The 20146-nt window shown below is 37.0% G+C and overlaps 1 protein-coding gene across 1 annotated transcript in view; it reads left to right on the forward strand.

The window, feature by feature from the left end:
• The window catches only part of USH2A (usherin), a 409459-nt gene that overhangs the window by 23908 nt on the left and 365405 nt on the right, over positions 1-20146 (forward strand). Inside the window, exons 3-6 of the mRNA XM_013949903.2 lie at positions 11450-11585; positions 12797-12860; positions 15568-15862; positions 17215-17399. Coding sequence (XP_013805357.2) covers positions 11450-11585; positions 12797-12860; positions 15568-15862; positions 17215-17399 — 680 coding nt within the window. The remainder of the gene's footprint in view (positions 1-11449; positions 11586-12796; positions 12861-15567; positions 15863-17214; positions 17400-20146) is intronic.

A 20146-nucleotide genomic window follows, 5' to 3' on the forward strand; every position in this document is an offset into this window, starting at 1 on the left:
GATGGTTTGAAATTCACTGTATGGAGAGAGAGAGAGAGAGAGAGAGAGAATGAGGCTGCATGAGCTGGTAAGGGCAAGCAAGTGTGTTGGTCTAATAGCTCAGGTAGATGGTGGGGCTACAGGAAAATTTTTAGAAAATCACACTGTGCTGCATTGGAGCATCTAGCACTGAAATGGCAGGACTCACTTGAAAAACAAGGGTCAAACAAGCATATAGATTGTAGCAGTTGGTGTTCCTTTATTTTGTGCAGGGTTGGGACAGAGATCAGGTCTCCTTTTGGGGCCTGATATGCAAGATACTTTACTCTCCAACATCCTCCTCCAACAAACTTTATCAGACATTTTGTTTCAAGATGTAAAGAAAAGCTGTGAGGAAGACAGTACATTTAGCATAATTTAGGTCTGAATCTGAGCAAGCTGAAGTAAGTTTGTACCAGCTGAAGTTTTGGCCCTTGACTAAAGCGAACGCTTTGAATAAATTTGAATCCGGCATTTTATAAAAGGAGAACAAAGATGGTAATGACAAAAGAAGTGGATTTGAGAGAGAGAGATTAATGGGACAGTGATGAAAGATGGAGTATTCTCTTTCTGTCAGTCAATTTGTATTTTTCTGTCAGTCAATCTGTAGTTTTTTTTTTTTTTTTTTAAAGTCACAGTGATAGTTAATGGCAGAAATTGGCAACAGGCAGAGGATGACCGTGTGGGCTTATGGCATCATGACCAGCTGATGAGTGACTGACCAGTTTCTAAAGATGGTATGAGGGATCATAAAGTTCAGTTCTGTGTATATTGTGATGATAGTCGCATCTATATTTAAAGCTTTCTGTCACTGAAGCACTCTTGGTTTGTCAGACTGTCTGTTGGACTAGATGAGCTTCAACTTCTTGCAATTGAATGTCAATAAGACCAAAGCAATTTTGGTTGATTCATAGCACCAGCTTAAGCATGTTCACTTGCACAGATTACATTTGACAGATAGTTACCTTCAGCTGAACTCTGTGGTGAGAAGCCCTGGTATACTCTTGACAGTGAGCTTAGAGTTGATGCCTTATGTTTATTTCATATCCTGTTTTTACCTTCCCAATACTGCATGTGTATGTCTACATTTAAATAAATTCACAGCTGAAGTACTAGTCAGTCCACTTGTTATCTCTGGACAGAATGTTCCAGTGTTTCAATGATTCAATTTCAATATTTGAAAAAATGGTGTGTTTTTCCCATTTAGGCAGTTTTAACTTCAAAAGCCAATTAATCAAAGCTATTTTTTCTTATTAAGAACTCCTGGAAAAGTGTTTGCCAAAGTCTAACAACAAAAGTAAAAGCAAGAAAAAAGTAGAGGATGAAAACAAAGATGAAAAAAGCGTTGCACCTTTTGGAATGTTTTCCTGATATTTTACCAGTTAACTGGCCTGCAGGAAAATATGTTCAACATAGGTGTTCTTAAATCCTGTTACATTAGTGAAAATTAAGATCCTCTGGATTCTGCAACAAGATTATGCATGGTGTTGTCAAATACAGATTAGGTGTGCACGTTTCCCTGTACATCTTGTAAAGAAAGGTATCTTGTAACTGTCCTGAAATATTCCAATTCACTGATTCAGTTAATCTTGCTTATGGTGAACTTAGATACATTGGAACTTCATTTACAGTATACTGAGGAAGAATTAAACTTACAAATTTATTTCAAACTATTTCCCTGTTCAAGTTTCTAGTCAGCTTGAAGCAGCACCCTCATTTTGAAGTAAAATCCAATGCTTTAATGCTGAAGAGTTTGTGTGTGTGTACCACTTTCACTGTTTTATAACTTCAGTTGCTATTTTTAAAAGCTGAAAGCTGTTTTCTTAGTTCGAATAGATGACAAAAGAGAGATTTTAGAGTTTTTACTTCCCTTTCTCTGTGAAGAACAGGAATGCAGCATCCCTGAATTCAGATACAAATTGACTAAAAATAAAAACTTTATAAATGAAAATGTTTGTTTTCACTTATTTTGGTTAGACTGGCAAGCCTTGGTGAGAGGGCAGAGTTGACTTTGTATTTTTGGCTACAGTTAGATAGTGAATCTCAACCCAGAATGATCTTGGTGTTATTTCCCTTTAAATGTAAGTGAATGACTGGAAATAAAGGAAGCCCCCCTCACTATGAATGTTGACATATGCACTTCTCATAATAATAAAAGGAAGGTGCCTGACCACAATGATATTTAATTCAGTGGTAAAATCCCATTGGTTTCAATGGATTGCTCAGGCTCCCCTTGCTTTCTTCCTGTAAAATGCTATTTGGCCTGAGTACCAAAGATATGTGGAAAAACATCACATTGAAAACTACCTAGATGTTGCAGCTTGCCTCTTTCTTCTGGTATTCTTTTACTGCAAGTTTGCAGCCAAGTTACTTCCAGGTCTAGAAATATGGAGAGATGGTATGTTTGGGTTTGCTCAGAATTTCTAATAGCTTGAATCCTTAGTTTTTTGCCATGTGAGGGTACCGTAGGAGATGAATATGTAAACTTAGGAATTTAGACATGTGAATAAAGGCATTTAACAATAGTAGGCAGAAGTCATCTTATTATGTGTGTATTTTTTGCATTTTCTGTAACACAGTCGGCAAGCAATCTAAAAACAGCGGGAAGTTTTAAAATAATTGTAATGACTATATAGGTGGCTTTCCTTCTCTCTGCTACTTAATAAGTATAGAAAGAGAAATGCGTTTGAAGTTGAGACAGGAGTTCTGACTGAAACAGCACCAAGCTCATTGGCAGGCTCATCAACAAGCTCTTTTACTGGCTTAGAAGGTGTCATTCGTCTGTCAAATATTATGCAGATGAATTATCTGAGCTGGCTTGTCCTCCTGGACGTTGTTCTTTGATTTCTACGCCCTTCCCCCCCATTCTCCTGCCCCCATTAACATGGTTATTAGCATCTTTTTCTGTCTATGTGAGAACAAGGTCCCAGACAAATTCCTCACGACACGTTCTTGTTCTCGTATGTTTGCTACATAAATTCATTCTCTCTTGCCAAGCTTTAGATCTGCCAAGTTCCCTCTGTGTGTTCTCAATTTTCATTCCAGATAAAATATTAAAATGCAAAGAGCAAAAGACTAAAACTGAACTCTTTTTATGTTGGGGTTGTAAGCTTTGCCTCTGAAAAAAAGAGCACAGGGATTTTGGTGTATGTAAGACATCTGCCCAAACATCCCTAGCAATAATGTCAAGTACTGCCAAAATGTACGATAGTACTTTATAGTACTTGTTCTTGAATAATCCATTCAGCAAAGGTTTAAAATTTGGTTTAGCCTGCATGTGGTTTGTTGTGAGGGGGGAGATAAGCCATCTAAGACTGCAGAAGCAGGCTGTACCCTAGTGCTGGTGAGCAACGTGTGGAGTGGTTGAGTGTGGCGTGGAATCTTAACACTTGTGCCTGACTTAGGCTGTGGAAATGACTGCAGCTCTCTGTCCTCTAAAGCAATCATCAAGTGGCTGGCGTGCAGATCAGCTGAAGGTTTGGGAGGAGTAGAGGAGTTTTAGGATAAACCCTTTCTTTTCTTCCCCATTTGTATTAATGTGTGTGAGAAAAATATTAGTTCTGAGGGGCATGGACTCTACTCCCACTTCTCTTTTTTTTTTTTTTTTTTTTTTTTTTACACAAAAAATACAAAGTAAAAAATGAGAGAGGCAAATTGCAAAAGTAGCAAACTAGAAAGGAGAAATAAAAATGAGAAGAATAATGCAAAATAGTTAGAATCAATAAAAAAATGCTGTAAGAAAAATAAAAAGCAAGGAGGCATAATTGGGATGTAGGAAAGGAGTCTGAGTAGGATGATAGTTTTACTGAAGAAGTGTAAATTACGCAATTTATTCAGTGAAGACAAAGGTTGAATTGTGGCAGAATGCTGTCTCCTATTTCTCGTGCACCAATTTAGGGGCACATAGGTAGCTAGGTTTTAATAATACACAAAATGGACCATATTTTTGGGGGGTCACTGGCTTCTGAATCACAGCTGAAAGTAAACTTGGACTCATGCTAATGGTTTCATACTCTTTCCTCCCCTCCACCCCCCAACTCCATTTGTCCACTTTGTGTTGCTTAAGTCCGTATCATTGACCCCTCCTCTTTGTAGACATTCACTTACAAAATACTAACGCTGTGTAGAAGCATCTTGCTGCAGCTTCAGCAAGATTTGCAACTATGCAAGAAAATACCAAAATACATACCTATGTGTGTGTCATCTCTGATATGCAAAACCCCCCTGCTGTATCCTTTATTAACTGTTATGCTTCTGTTCCACAGCTGCTTTCACAGAGTGTAAAAGTGTACCCACATGTCACCTCAATGGTAAATGGTGGGATAAACCATATATCTTTATATAAGCAGGGAGAATGAGCATATGTAGACAGGTTGAAGGTGAAAAAGATTTTTATGCTCAAGTCTCTGATTAGACTATTATAGCAGCATCACTAATTCCCCTCCTTCCATCTATTGTCATCCCTCCTCTGTTGTCATCAGTGACCACTGTTGATTTGTTGACTCTATTAAAGTATTCAAGGAAGCCACAGACCTGTCATTTTGGTCATAACCTTAATCTGTTTTCTCACCTTGGGAGAAAATGTGTTAATACACTGAACATTTCTGTAGAGTGAGCTCATTGAAAAAGTTCTTGGTGCAACAAAACTGCAATACATTTAGGGGAGAAAATGTTTTTTCAATTCTTGTTTTTTTTAAACAGATAATAAGCTATGTTTGGGAAGCAACTTTACAAGAACTCTACCAAATTAAGTGACTGTAAAAAAAAATTGTAAGTGTGCAGCGTGTAGTAATTTTTGAGGTGGGAAAGTCATAAAGTCTCTTGATTTCTCATAATCTCTGATTCCTCATAATTTCTGAATGACTGAGAAAAGCGTTTATGCTAACTTCTGCTTTCATTTACATCTCTGCAAAGCCTCTATAACGTCATTGAGTTTGGTGGAGTTACTCAAGATTTTATAGCAGCTAAGGGAAGGCAAGGAGCATTGCTGTTTCTCTCAGTTTCCAAGTCTGTAAAATAAATGGAACATCTTTTTCTGTCTTGTGGGTAAATCATATGGATATCTAATTGCAGTTTGTAAAGCACTTTGAAATTCTTGGTATTGTGTATAGCCCCTCCTTATAAATATAAAATTATTGCTGTTGCCAAGAAACTTCTTGCTGAGCAAATGGAGCTTATTTAAAGGATAAACTAATTCAGTTTTGTTTGAGTTTTCTTACAATTTATTTTATGCTCAGTTGTTTGGAGGAGAATATGTTTATTTTTGCATATTTGAAAAACAGATTTTTAATTTTAGTTTGCATTTAATTTTTAAATATAGCTTGCATTTGCAACTGAGTTTGCAATTGCTATTTTTAGATTGTATTTTTTTTTTAAGTTTGCAGAGACATGATATTTTCAAGAATCTTGTTCACTGTCTGGTACACATCACAGATCCCTGAACTGCTTTTTCTTCTGGCTTGGAAATAGTGGTGTCTGTTACATGTATTGGAATGCATTTCATTTCCCAGTATCTATCTGAAGATAAATTTTTGGTCTTTGTTTTATATGTGCTGGTCATTCCTGCCTCTGCCATCTGAGACTTTCTTTGATGGTATAAATAGCCTTAAGAGCTGAAGTTACAATTTAAGAGTTTGCCATCACTAAATTGGCTGGATAGCTAAATAGGCCAAGGTTGGTATCATTTGGCTGGACTGACTGGAAAAGATTTTTTTTTGTTGTTGCCAAAGTTTTCTCTATTGTGCAACTCCTCATGTACAACCTGTAAATCTGGGAAAATTCCATCTGGTTTCTTCATCTGTCTTGCCAGACGTTGTGATCTAGTTGTTAGAACTGCAGCTGATGAAAGGAAACTTTAGGATTAAATTGTACTTTGTGGTTACTAGAAGCTGTGGTAAATAAGAGTAAAAAGAGTGTATATTTAACCAGTAGAAGAGATTAATATTGTCTTGAGATAACTCCCTTAAATGTATATGTAATATTTTAATAAATCTTTCTTCTGCCGTTGAATATTAAAATAGGAAGAAACAACATAAAGGGAAACATTATACTTGTTAGTATTTATTACCAACAGGTGTGTCTTTGAAATATATAATAATTATAAATTCTAAAACATTTGGGGAAGAGACTACCACATCTATTTATGCTTATATGTCAATTACTGCAAGTGGAGTTTTGATATCTGATTAGTAATCTTAAGTTCTGCTATGATATATTTAAGTATTTTTTTATTGTTGTCTAATGGAACTTAAAGAATCTTTTTCAAGTCTCTCCTTGCTATCTTATTTATTAGAAGTAATTTTGGACAAGATATGTGGGAAGTATTAATATTAAGAGCTGTTTTTAATGTAAGATCTTAACTGATGCAAGCATCAGCAGCATCCACTCAAGGAAAAGTCACTGGTTTGACTTCATTTAGTTTGGGAGAAATGATATAATTCACTTCTAAAAAGAAGAGACTAAAATAGGCGCAGTTGCCCTAATATGTAAAACAGGACATTTGAGTGACAGGATGATTAATGTGTGTGTGGGTTTTTTTTGTTTTTTTTTTTAAGTGCATGTTGCATAAATGTGCCAGATATCACACATGTATATTGTTATGTAATATGTGTAAGTGTATTATTACCTAAAAGCCAAAACTTTGTAGATTGGAATCTCAATATTCCCCCAAATTGGCTTTGGTTTGGAAAGTGCCAGTGTAGCTCAAAAAAAAAAGGGGAGGGAGCAATCAATGTATCTGTTTCTTTTATTTGAGAACTAAATTTTTTTCTGCTTCCATGTCAATAAAAAAGGAATATTAGGTTTTTTTTGACAAGTATTTTGAGCATTTTTATTGATATACTAAATATTTTTATCATTAGGCTTGTAGCTAACATTGCAGTTCAAGGCCAAAAAAAAAAAAAAAAGCGTATTTTTGAATCCATTTATATGGTGGGTGCCTTTGGATGATACAGTTTTTGCATGCAAGGAACAGCTACACAAATTCATGGAAGAGAAATCCAGGGAAAGTTGCTAAATATATAGAAACCATGTCTAGCTGAAGAAGTATCCAAACTGCTAGTGGTTTGAAGTTCAGAGTATTCAGGAGAAGTATCAGGTGTTTACCGGGCTTCTGTATTCTCCTCCAGGCACCTGCTTTGTACCCCAGGTAGGCCCTTAGTCTTAGCCAGTACAACCACTCTGAAGTTAAGTGTAGAATTTGGTTGTAATGTTGCTATTTTATTATTTTTATTATTTTTATTATTTTTATTATTTTTATTATTTTTATTATTTTTATTTATTTATTTGCCACACAGGCTACTGCAGGACACTGGAAAGTTCTCTTAGCAGTTACTGTGTGATAGTACTGGCTTGTCTTTGTTACAGCTGTGCCTGATCCAAACCAAGTGGCAAAACTCTTGTTAAATTCCATTCTCTTTATTACATGGGTAGGCTCTGAATAGCATAGATCTGTAAATGAAAAAATAGATACTTGTAATGTCTTTTTAAAAATTTTATAAGCGGTAGCTCATCCCTTAGTGTGTCCTCCTTTGTTCTGCACCACTGTGATCCATTGTGAAGATAGGAAAAATTTCCTAGGTAGATAGGATAAGTGTTTGGATTTGGTATTACTGGCTATAACAGGCAATTCGGTTGTAACTGAGAACTGTAAGAACTTCATTTGGGATGCCTTGAATGAGCTTGCTTATTGCCTCAGTTGCCCCTGCACTCCTCATCTGTGAAACTGTTCTGGCTTGTGACAAGAAGGCTATTAGAAGAGATATTATGGTTATCTTTCACCATCTCAGTTCACCATCAAATGGATTTTTCATTGCTTGGAATTGGTATTTGGCTCTGCATTGGCAGAAGCTAATGCAGTCCCAGAGTGAATTTATCTTAGTAACTAATCCTTGCTACCTCCCTGTGAGGTGATTTGCTAAGTATTTGACAGATGGGGAAGCACAGGAGAGAGAGATGGTTTCAGAGCTGGGATTAGAGCTCTGATGTTCCAGGTTTCTGGTCCTGTGCTCTGTACAACCATGAGGCTGCCCTCTCCAACTCATCTTTTGTTTCTGTCTTGGGGCAAATTCCTACAGAACTTCATTAATAAAGATAATGAGGGAATAATCCTGTTGTCCTAGTCAGATACCGGTAAAATTCATCTTTTATTTCTGTGGTTTTGTGTGCAATTTAATGCTAACGGTCAGGAGATCTTAAATAGCCATGCCAAACAGTGGATTTGGTGCCAGCCTTCTTATTTAGCTTAGTCTAAACTGACACCAAACTCTGAGACATTCCTCTCCTCCCACAGTGGAGAGCCTCTGGGATTTTTTTTTTTTTTTTTTTATACCACACATGGTTTCCCTCCTACATTTTCCTCCCATGTCAGGTATTCATAGCCCCTTTAATAACCAGCAGGGGGATCATTACATTGAGCTACTGCCAAATGCATAATGACTGCTGCCTTTGCCTTACACAGTCACTGCACTACTGATATCCAATTCAGCATTGTAAAGTGCTTAGGGCTACCTTGGGGATGTGCTATATTAAACCCAACTATTCTAAATCCTGTTTAATATAAAGAGATTGTGGGTGGAGGAGGGGAGAGGCTGGAGAGAGATTTAAAATTGTCATTAATCACCAATTTTCAACAAGTAAAAAAATACCTGATCATTTAGGGTCTAATTCTGTCACTCTTAAGCCATAAATAGTCGCACTGATTTTAACAGGGATACCTGAAGGCCAGCATTCTGCTTACCACTGAAGGAGGCAGAATCAGGTCCTATAGGAACTGCAGCCAAGACAGTAAGTTTGTGGTGAAAACAGGAAATCGGAAACATGCTTCATATCTGACTAAAAATAAAGGTACACATAAACTTGTAAAAGACAACATTTTTATTTGAATGATATGACAGAGCTGCCACAGGAGTGTTACCTGCTATAAAGAAAGCTTAAGAATTATTACCTTTATTAGACCAGTGACACTGAGCTTTAGCCATACATTTCTAACTTCTGTCCCTCTACAGAGACAATTTTCTTTTCTTAAATAAACTGTCATGCTAGTGTTAATATATTGTTGGCTCCCTCATACTCTGAGAATACTGCTGATATAAAACATGTATATGTTAGATTGGTAATAGTATCTTTAGTGTAGCTGACTAGAACAAATGTGTTTCCCTCATGGCTGTGCTAATGTGATAAAGGAAAATTGGCTGTTCATCAGCTTTTGGCTGGGTAAAGACAGTAGAGATGGAACCACATTCTTTTTTATGCATTAATACCATTGAGAACTTTTCACTAGTTATATTTCATGTGCGGGCATGTTGTGCAAAGATGTTGTAAAACCTGAGATAATGCTACAAATAACAAAGTAGAAAAGCCTGTATCTTCTATGGTGATAACAGTCAAACACCAAATGACAGTAACAGGCTGTAAAAAAGTGATGCTGAAAAAAAATGCAGTGTAACCACCATATACACATATGCTTAGGCTCTTGCAAATAGGGTGTCAGATGTTTAAAAGGGCTTTGAATTAGAACTAAATAAAATTTTTTTGTGTTTAGGTCATTGATGAGTGAACACAAAAGCTAACTTAAAATGAAAAGAGATGTATTTTGAGTGGTAAAACTCATGTACAATAACTTTTTGACCAAATCTCAGTGCTTAGTAATTATGGTAATAGCCTTCAAATTTCCATCAGTGGAAGAGCAATAAATTTTTGTGTCTAAATTTGAGAAATACTGACTGAATCTGGAAACAACAGCAGTAAAGCTCAGCATACATGTATATGTTTGAAAATGTAATTTAAGGAGAAAAATGCATCTGAACAATCTTCTGTGAAACCTAAAGAAAAAAACCCCCCCAAACTCCATCTCATTGCATATTTTCTTTCTTAAAGTACTGATAGACTCAGTGCCTGAAGCACAGATGATCATCTGAACTCAGATTTATAGATAATTGTGTCTGTTTGTCTTGGTCTGAAATTTGAAAGACTGTTGATGGAATAACATTTTGAATGCTTATGTTGTGGTTTTCAAACTGATTTTTTTTCCCAGGTCCTGGCTTTCCTCTTTGCAACAAAATATTCTGGCTTGTAAACCTTCTGTTTGTCCTTGCACATCCATTGTTCCTATGGAGGCAATTATTCCGGCCTTATTTTGATTTGATTAGAATAGATACCAAGACAGGCTAAAGCACTCTAGCTTTTCTTGGCCTCTGTAGACGTGATTCACCCAGCATCCATTTAAGTTTGTGATTACCTTTTCTGCAAAATGGAAATAACATTCTGTAAACTGGCAACAATGTTACAACGTTTCAAAATGTGAAGGCTACTGAGCTGTCATTTTAAATAAGCCTCGTGCAAGCTAAATATTGTTGAAATCAAGAAATTCCAGTTTTTGCAAATAAATCACTTTCTGAAGTAAGCAAGATGTTTATTCACTGTATTAGTCTAGTAAACTATTTGAGAGAGTTCAAAAGTCTTGAACAAGTTGATCTTAGTTTTTCTAATTAACTTCATTTGTAGGAAGCTGACTATAAGGCGTGATGACTGCAGTTTTCATTTTGAGTACTCCTATATTTTTCAAATGAAAGTACTGAATTCCATAAAATGTAAGGCTGGAAGGTGCCTACATATTATTAAACCTTTTCTAGTTTTATGCCAGCTAAACATGAGGATTTTTAATGCAGAACAGTACTTTGTAAAAGCTCAGCATCTTGTGACTTTGTGGAGCTGGGAGAATGCCATAAAGTATTTATATGAATGTTAGCTCAAATTTAAAATGAATTGGCAGGGAAGGGAATGCCTGCAGAAAACAGTACCCTGGAGTGCCAACTGAGTGCATATTCCTAGCCAAAGGTTCTCTCGATATGAGGGAATTACCCACTGGCTGTAGAGCAAACGTAGCCAGTTCCTATACCATTCCCTTCAGCCCTTGTAAAAAGGAACATGCTGGGGTTAGGGGGGTATTTTGGAGGGGTCTTAGAGGCCTAGCTGAAATGTGCTGTGTTTGGTTATCCTAAGCCTGGTAGATAGTCCCTTGAGGCCTGTATGAGCTGATATATATGAGAACACTGACAGCTATAACATGCGCCCATGGCCTGAAGTGGTAAAGTAACTGTAACCAGTGTTGTAGCTTGTGCAATAGACCCTTCTCTTTTTCCTCTGCCTCTCCTTCCCCCCTCATTCTGCCAGTCATTGTATTGTAGATTCTTCTTTGGTTTGACCACTATAGAAATTTCATAATCTACGCATCTGAATGATGATCTTATTACCTGGATTGCTAATGGATAGAAAAAAGGTAAGTACTTTCAATAGGCACCAAAAAATAAAGACATGCCACATGTAGGTCAAGGTAATGTTAGTGATTAATCAGTGATAGATGCAACATGTACAGAAATCAAGATGATTACATAAAAAAGTACATATTTGCCCATTTACGTTGATTCCATAGGTGCATCAGAGCAGAATTAGTTTCTTTTTAAATGGCTGGGAGGATGACAGTACAGCTTTTGATTCGAGAATTCTTGTGGGAACAATTGCAGATCCTGATGCTGATGGTACATTGCAAATTGGACAAAGCTTCACAGGTAAAACTTGTACTGTTTTAGTGGAATGAATCAGAATGTTCAAAAATAAGATGTGCTCGTTGTGGTTAAAATCAATGTGTGTGTGAGTCATTTTTAAGTTATCTATATGTTGAGAAGTAATATATTGTGTTGAAAAGTAATATATTTATGAAAGAAAAAATTCCTATTGTAAAATTAGCTTTCTCAAGAGTTGCCTGAAAGATAGGTGTTCAGTAGATAGTCCTGTAGGTGCATAATTTATTGTATGTGTTACTGCATGTAAGTAGATTTTCTGCACTCTCCAGAATATTGGTCTCTAAAGCAACACATTCCATTAATATCATGTCCTAGCTTTTCTGAGTAAATATGTGAAACTATTTCAAGATGGAATTATGCATGGCCACTAGACTAATTTCCTCTCCAGAGTCAGGAATAGAACTCAAGATTTCTGACTCTAGATTTTCTTCTGTTCTATTAATACTCATGTAAACTCACTGGCAAAATGAGGGTCCCTTGGTCTCCAGTAGTGCCTGATACAGTGTTCCCTTTATCTACATCCAGAATTTTATATGTGCTACAGTAGACATGATCATTGCAGAAATACTACAGGATGTTTTGTTGCTCTCCACAAATTCTTGGCTCTGCGTGTGTAAGAACATTGAGTATTTCTCTCTGAGAACATGCAGAATTTGAAGCCAAGTCCTAAATATAGCTGTATGTGGCTTAAATGTTGTTATGCTGTTGGGCAACAAAGATGTTCTGCATCCTATTTCCTAAAGCTCATATTTGGAAATGTGTTTTGTTTTGATTCCGATTCTGAATACTGGATAGCTGATAAGTGTATAAAAGAAATAAATATTTTTAAATGCCTTTTATCTTTATTGTATAAATTGTTAGGTACAGTTGTACCTACTGTATCTTTTCTCTAATTAGAGGTGGCACATGGACTGGCTCATTACTTCTGTCTAATGAGCCGGTCCTTGTGCCACCTCTCTAATCAGAAAAGAGATAGGTATAAAATGTTCTTATAAAGTTATTATAAATCATTCTTTTTATCAAAAAATTAAGTCACTGCCCTCTATAGTTTTGTCCAGGTCCAAGATGGTTTCATTCAGGAGGGGTAATTGTGCAAGAGAGATCTGTGAGTGTTGAATTAAAGGTGCTCTCATGCAGTGCAAAGCTGCTTTCTGCTCAATACAATTAGATTATTTATTTATAGTATATTTTCTTAGGTTTAGAGCAATTTGTTGGAAGAATGCAAGATTTTCGATTTTACCCAGTGGCACTTACTAACAGGTAAATGACCTTTATTTTTGTGAAAATAGGAATGTGATGAAGAGAGAGAATGCATAACAATATACTTACTCCTCAAAGTATGGTGTTTTACTCGTGTCGTTTTCAAAAGATGATTGCTTGTGATGATGTAGTTTACTGGATATGATTTCAAACATGACTTTAAACAACCTTGAGTTAAAGTAAATTCAATAATTTAATGTGTTATTCTTTTGAATTGTTGCTTAAATACGTGTATTGAAACTCAGTAATAAATGTGTGCTTTCCTTGTTAAAGTGTTGTCTCTGTTATAAGCTGACTTAGTATGTATTCTAACAGACAGTAGATCCAGTGGCTAGATTTCAATGCTTATAAGCTAGTTAGGTGACATTAACTCATGATTTCTTGTTTTGATGTTACACTGTGTGCTGATAAGTTGGGTGAGATTCCCAAGTTTCCACAGAGCTCCATGTAGGCTGTGGGCACTTTCTTTAAAGTATTTCAGGCAGAGCCCCCTGCTGTATGGTCTTATTCCTTCTTGAATGCGAACTCTGCTAGTGTTTCAAGCTGGACAGAATCCTTGTGTGCTTGCCTTACGGCGAGTTGTTGTGATCACAAATTGTTTCTCCCCTACAGCAAGGTTTACTGTTAGCAGACCTCTCTGTTATAGGTTTCAATAAGAAACTGCACTTCCTCTGTCAAGCGCAGTCTTTACTCCCACCTTCTCGGAAGCACTCACAGGAAAGCGCCTTGTTCTAGGGGAGAGGGAGGCTGAATCCAGCCGAGCTGGACAGCTCATTGGGTGGGGTGGCTGCTGGAACAGATCCACACCTCTTGGCGACATATAACCCAAAGTTTATTTGTTTGACAGGATGGGTATATGCGTGTGTTCTGCGCACACACACATACACGCACAACATACAAATCAGAGCTTCAGCGCTACCAGTCCAGTTTAGATCATTCCAAAACCAGTGATCCAGCGGAACAGAACAGATGCTCCAATGGGTCAGCATGCTTGCTTTGTGGCTGACAGCTCAGCTCCAAAGCTTAGCAGTTCACTTCCTCAGGCTTCAGCTTCTCCATGGTGTCAGGCATCTGTGTATGGTATTCTTGACACCCTTTCCCATTCCCCTCCTCCCCCAGCCAAGGGGCTATTGTCTAAACTGTTTATTGCTTTCTATATTAGATTGTCGGCATAAGCTGCCAATGACTTCTCTAGCTTGGTCCATGTAGCCCCAGGATAATGGCTTTGACTTCCTCCATCCCCAAGGCCACGCAGTGGTTGCCGCTGCAGTTTCTGTTGCCCTCCAGCCACCCTTCCTAGTGTGTTACAAAGAAGTGTTACCTTTGTTAGTCATCCAGCTCATGGTGGATTAATCCAGTCAGTTCAAACTGGCCAGAAGTAGCCAAGTCCTATTTGTCTGTGTGATGCTTCAGGGTAGGTTGTGCTCAGTGACACTCATGACTGTAGATCTTAAGGCTACTTAATGATAGTCTTTCAATAAGATGGAGAGTAGTTTTCTAGCTCAACTGTCTGCAGGACAATTTGATGAACTGATCTCCTGTGAATTTAAAGTATTAATATGAATTGCAGTTCCAAGCTAGATGAAGATTGCGTTGGCTGTATATTCCTTCAGAGGAATCCTTGTCAAATCCTTTGGACTGCAGTTTAAGTTAGTGAAATGAGTATAGTTTAAAAATTAAAAGCTAAGATACTTTACAAAGTGTTGTGAACTAACGATGGTTTCATAGATGTAGTTGTTTTATATCCACAAATAACTTTTTCCAAAATGTGTCTGGGATAAACTGTGAATGAAAGTCTTAGTCTGCATATCAACTAATTTTAGTCTACGTCAATTCTGTAACTTTGGTTTCTGTAGAATTTGTAGTGGCAGCCAGCAAGTATTTACTTGCCAGATAATAATACAAGGCATATATTATTACTGATAAAAATGAGCACTTTCTAGGATCACAAAATCCTTCTTTTACACCAGAGATGACAGATAAAGTTTTAGGTGACCTGCTCATATCATCTACTGATCTACTTATTTGTTTCAGTTGATGAAGTCAGTGGGAACTAAAGCAACCTAACTGCTTTAAAATAAGCTGTAAGAATTCAATAGGGTGACCACAGACTGGTGTAGCCCAATTTAGTGGATGTTTCTATTAAAGTTAGCTGAAGGTGAAAATATTTTTACACACAGTTTTTAAGGTGACATTTTTCAAGCTGGTCTTATTGGAAGATTTGAGGACAAACATTATATTCAAGTCATCTAATGGTTTTGTGGGTACAGGCAATATGTCAGTCCTGTGGTAAGCTTAAGAAAAGTATACAGATCAATGATTGGTGTCAGACACAATGCCATAATAAAATATTGATAGAAGTTTTTCTCTTTGCATCTGGCACTGGATTCCTCCTAACTAGCTTTAGGCACCCAAGCAAGGAGCATGTATGCCCTTGGCTCCGTATGTCTGTGGAACAATGAAAGCAACTCCGGAATGCTTCTTCATGGATGCCTGCTAAAGGTGCCTGCTGGTTACCATTGATTAAGTAGGAACCCTGGGTGACTAGATTCCTGGCTGATTGGCTCATTTATGCACGATGAAACAAGGCTATAGGGTTTCTAGAGTAGTCTAAGCTGAATTTTGTTTAATCTATCAACCTAGAGGCACAAAGTACCACTTGTCATTTTTTATCATGTATGTAATTGCTTTTTATATGCTGTGACAGAGACATTTTGGAAGTATTCTCTGGAAAATTTCCTCACCTGCACACCCAGTCTGAGTGCCGCTGTCCCGAAAGTCATCCCCGGGTACACCCATTGATACAGAGGTACTGCATCCCTAATGGTGCAGATGATACCACTAATGACCGAGTGCTGAGGCTGGATGCAGAAGCCCATCCTCTGTATTACATCAATGATGATGACATTGGGACCACCTGGATTTCATCTATATTTACAAATACTGCAGATCTGGATCATGGTGTTTCTATCACAATAGATTTACAAAATGGACAGTATCAGGTAATGAAAAGATTACATTTGCTATTTATTAAATCAAAACTAGGAAGAGATTTAATATACATTTTATTTAAAGTTTGAGGAAATTCAGACCTTATGCTCTGAGATGTTATCCCTCAGGGCCAGGAAGAAAACTTTTTATCAGCATGAAACAATGTGAAAAATAATCAAATGTGTTATGATTTTTGTTATGGAACCTTTCTTTTCATGTGCCTTAGCTGGTATTACAAACAATATTCTGGACTGCATAAACTAGAGTGAAGATCCTGTATGAAGACATCAATATCTAGAAACTGGTTGCTGTCTTTTAACTCAGCTTCAATTGAATTTCTATTAAAACTTGAGGTGCTTGTATTATATCTTCTGATGGAAAGCTGATTGCGGTCAGATGGAATTTAGCAAGTCTGCTGCACATTGGCATGTCTTCAGGGATTTCTGTTGTGTAGGTGCTCTGGAGATGGTAGTTTAACTTCCTGAGGCATATGGGAGGAGAATGTGATGAACAGGAAGAGGATTCTGAACAGAGGCGAGATTGCAACCTAACACTTTGCTATTGGGCTGAAGAGTATCAGGTGGCCTTGGAAGGAAGAACACATCAGTAGTGGGGCTGCATTCGCAGTAGGGGTGCTATCAAAATGCCTTGCATTTTGACAGAAAGGAATCAAGATCATGTTTCAAATGCTAGTGATGCTTATTCTTTCTAGCTTTGTTGTGTTTTGGATTTTTTTTTTGTTGTTATTAATGGGGAGAAGGGAAATAATATGATGACAGGCTACAAAATTGATTTCTGCTACATAAGAAAGAATTGGTCCATTAGTTAAAAAAGCAATTCAAATATCAGTGAAGTTCTAAGACTTGGTTTATTTGGTGCATACACATTTCTCTAAACAGTATTTTGGGAGAAGTCCTCTTCATTGCAACACAGGTATTTGATTGGATTCCAAATGGAAAATAGGGATATTAAATTAAAAAAACCCAACAACCTGTTATCAGACAAACAACTCATCAGATACCTGGCAACACCAAGCTAAGCACCTCATTTTTTCCAAAATAATGTTACTGTAACAAATCATGGACTTAGCTATCTAGTGTGTTTTCAAATGGTTTTCAAGAAAAAGTGAAGAATTCTGATGGAACAGTTCAGTTGCTGCGTAATAATGTCTGAGAAAACAAAGAGCTTGTTTAACAAAAAGTTATTTGTCTTTAATTTGGAATGCCTGGAGTAAAACTCTTCTGTCTGTGAGTGGGAAAAGATTATATTGTCGCACTGAAATAAAACAAAATATTTATATTGTCATTGTTTTATAGTGCAGTCATGCTTAATATTTGTTCCAAAATTTATTATCTTCTTGTAGGTATTCTATATTATACTTCAGTTCTTTAGCCCACACCCTGAAGCAGTAAGAATTGAAAGAAAAAAAAGAAATGATCTAAACTGGGAAGACTGGCAATATTTTGCTAAAAACTGCAGTATTTTTGGAATGGATAATAATGGATCTCTGGAAAAACCAGACTCTTTCAACTGTCTCCAACTTCCTAGGTATGAGTTGGTTTGTATCTACATAATACAGATGCTTTGAACAGGTAATGTCCTAACACAATTCGTTTTCATGTCCCACTGAGACAGAATCTTTTAATTTGGTGTACTCATTTGTTATGGGCTGCTGAGTATGTAGAAGATCCAAAATTTGGCCTTTCCATTGAAGAACTGCAAAAGGTCATCTGTCATTTTTATCAGAATACAAACATTGAGGAACCTGACACAACTGATTTCTGTTTTCAGCTAGACTGTTGAAATTTTGTATGTTCATGTGTTGCAGGACTATTTATTGGCAGCAGAGTTATAGTTAACTATCCAGTGGTTATGCAGGTATTCCTTCTGATCTCCAAGAGCGCAACTTGTTCTGGAGTTTAGATCTCTTTTGTAGTAATGCATGACACGGAGAGGGCAAACTTAACAAAGCCAGTCATTCAGCCTTATTGCTGATCATGAAAAACACATAAGAGATGAGTTGAAAATTATATCTTAAAGCTCTTTAATCTTGCTAAGTGAGAACCAAAATAAAACTTGGGAGGGAAGGGGAGGGAGGAAGAGCTTTACCTCTTGGAAACATTGCAAACCTTGTTACTAGGCAGTTAGCATGTTTAAATTATATATGCACACACATGCATGCACACAGACACACACACACATATATATAAAATACATGTGCACACACACATTTACATATAGTGGTATTTATTCAAATGCACCACGTCTTGCCTGATTTCAGATGCCAGTCAGCATTAGGCTTGTTTAGTACTTGGCTGGAAGTCAGTCAGAAAATACAATACCAGGTGCTGTAGGCATTTTGCTTTTTTTGCTGTTTCACTTCTGCTACCTCACTAAGACTTTTCAAGTGTCAGCATCTTTGTCTGTTCTCTAAGAATTGAGTATTCTAAGGAGAATAGCATAAGGTCATCTGTGTTACACCAGTTTTCAACAAAAGAATGTGAACTTTATTGCTGATCCTTGGAGCAGAGGGTAGAGGAGAAGGGAAATCTTTTAAGTAAGCCAAATGTTTTTGGATAAATGACCTAAATTATGTTTGAACTCATTAGACTTCAATCCAGAAGTATGATTTGTATATTTTCTAAGAAGATCTCAGGAGTGAAGTGTGAACCGTTTCCATAAATGTTGTATAAGTAGTACTGTTTCTCCCCTTCAATTACATGACATAAATGATAATAGGAAGTGATATGAATGAATGATTTTGGGTACAGATGAGGTACAGAAAGCTTTGTTTAAAAGATAAGAAACATATCCTGTAATGGTCACTATTCTGTATATTCAAAGAGGAATTACTGTGGGAGATAATGTTGCAACATTGTGGCAACAGTGTAGCAGAGCATAATGCTGAGACCTTTATAGGAGGGGAAGGTGGTTTTATTTAAAAAAAAAAAAACAGTTTCACTCACTCTCATAGCCACATACTTGTAAGCGCCAAGGCATGTGTTCAAGTTGTCTGTCCAGGATTTAGCCACCAGCGTGCTTGCATCCTGGTGGTGTGGCCAGGACTCCTTGGAATGACATGGACGACAAGTGACCCTGGTTTTGGAATTCTTATCATGTCTCCTGCCTCTTTGTTTGGTGACCACATGCTAATTTCGAATGGGCTTTTTTGTATCCTTTAGGAACTGAAAATGATTAAGGTTTTTGTGTCTCCATCCTGTTCCACCTCTGTCAGTTGTTAGGATTTACTCACTGTCTTTATATCCTTATCAGAGGCTTGAGTCTTTGTTTAGTCTGGATAAAGGCTGAGCCTTGTTTTAAGCTTTCCTTTGTTTTCCTGATATGAGTGTCCTGAGAAGCTGCACATAGGTGCACTAAGATCTTGAGGACCTACTTATCAGCTTTACGGTCCTTCTGCTGTTCCTTCTGGTACTTTCATACCAATACATTCTCATTCATTCAATTCATACCAGTCTCAACGTTTTCATTACAGTGCTCTCTGTCATGAAAGAAAAGTATTGATTACTGTGTTTTATTTAACTTTCTGAGGAGAAGGGGAGAGGACAGTATCCCCTGAAGAAACATACAGATTTATTCCACTGAGATTTTTGTGAAACATGCAGCCTGTATAGGGACACAATAAAATCAAAGATTCTTCACTAAGATAGAAGGGTCTGATGTAGCAGTGGGTCCTGTTGAGGATCAGGGTTCTTGTATTTTTTAATTCTTTTTAAAATCTAGCTAAGAATCTATTTTTTTTCAAAATCTCAGAAATATTTTGAAGTGAGGAAGATACATTTTTGAATGTTGTGTGCCAAGGGCTTCCTGTGGATGTATATTTTTAATGAGCCTGTGTAGATGTGGAAAGAAGCAGGCATTCTTGCCTCCTGCAGAGGCAAGTTCTGCTCATTGCTTAACTCTGCCTAGTAAATACATCAATATGAACGTCATTCATACCAAATGGGCAAACAAGCAGTTTGTATGGTACTTGCTTACTTGGGCTTTGCTTGACTTCTGGACTATCCTTCCGCTTCTAGGGTTTAAGTATAAAGTTGTACTCTGAACCCTACATCATTACACTGAACTCACTGGAGCGGTAGTGTATTTCTAATCCTGCTCGCTTGTCAAAATGAGATGAGAAGAGTCCAGTGACTCTGGAACTCAAAATATAATTGTTTCTGTATGTTTTATGTATGTGTTTAGCAGAGAAATAATTAACAACGTGGGCATGCTAATTATCATCTTAGCCTTTTAAATGAATTCTTTATGTCATTGACATAGATGTTTTGCAAATC

Source organism: Apteryx mantelli, chromosome 3 (genome assembly GCF_036417845.1).
Source record: "Apteryx mantelli isolate bAptMan1 chromosome 3, bAptMan1.hap1, whole genome shotgun sequence".
NCBI lineage: Eukaryota > Metazoa > Chordata > Aves > Apterygiformes > Apterygidae > Apteryx > Apteryx mantelli.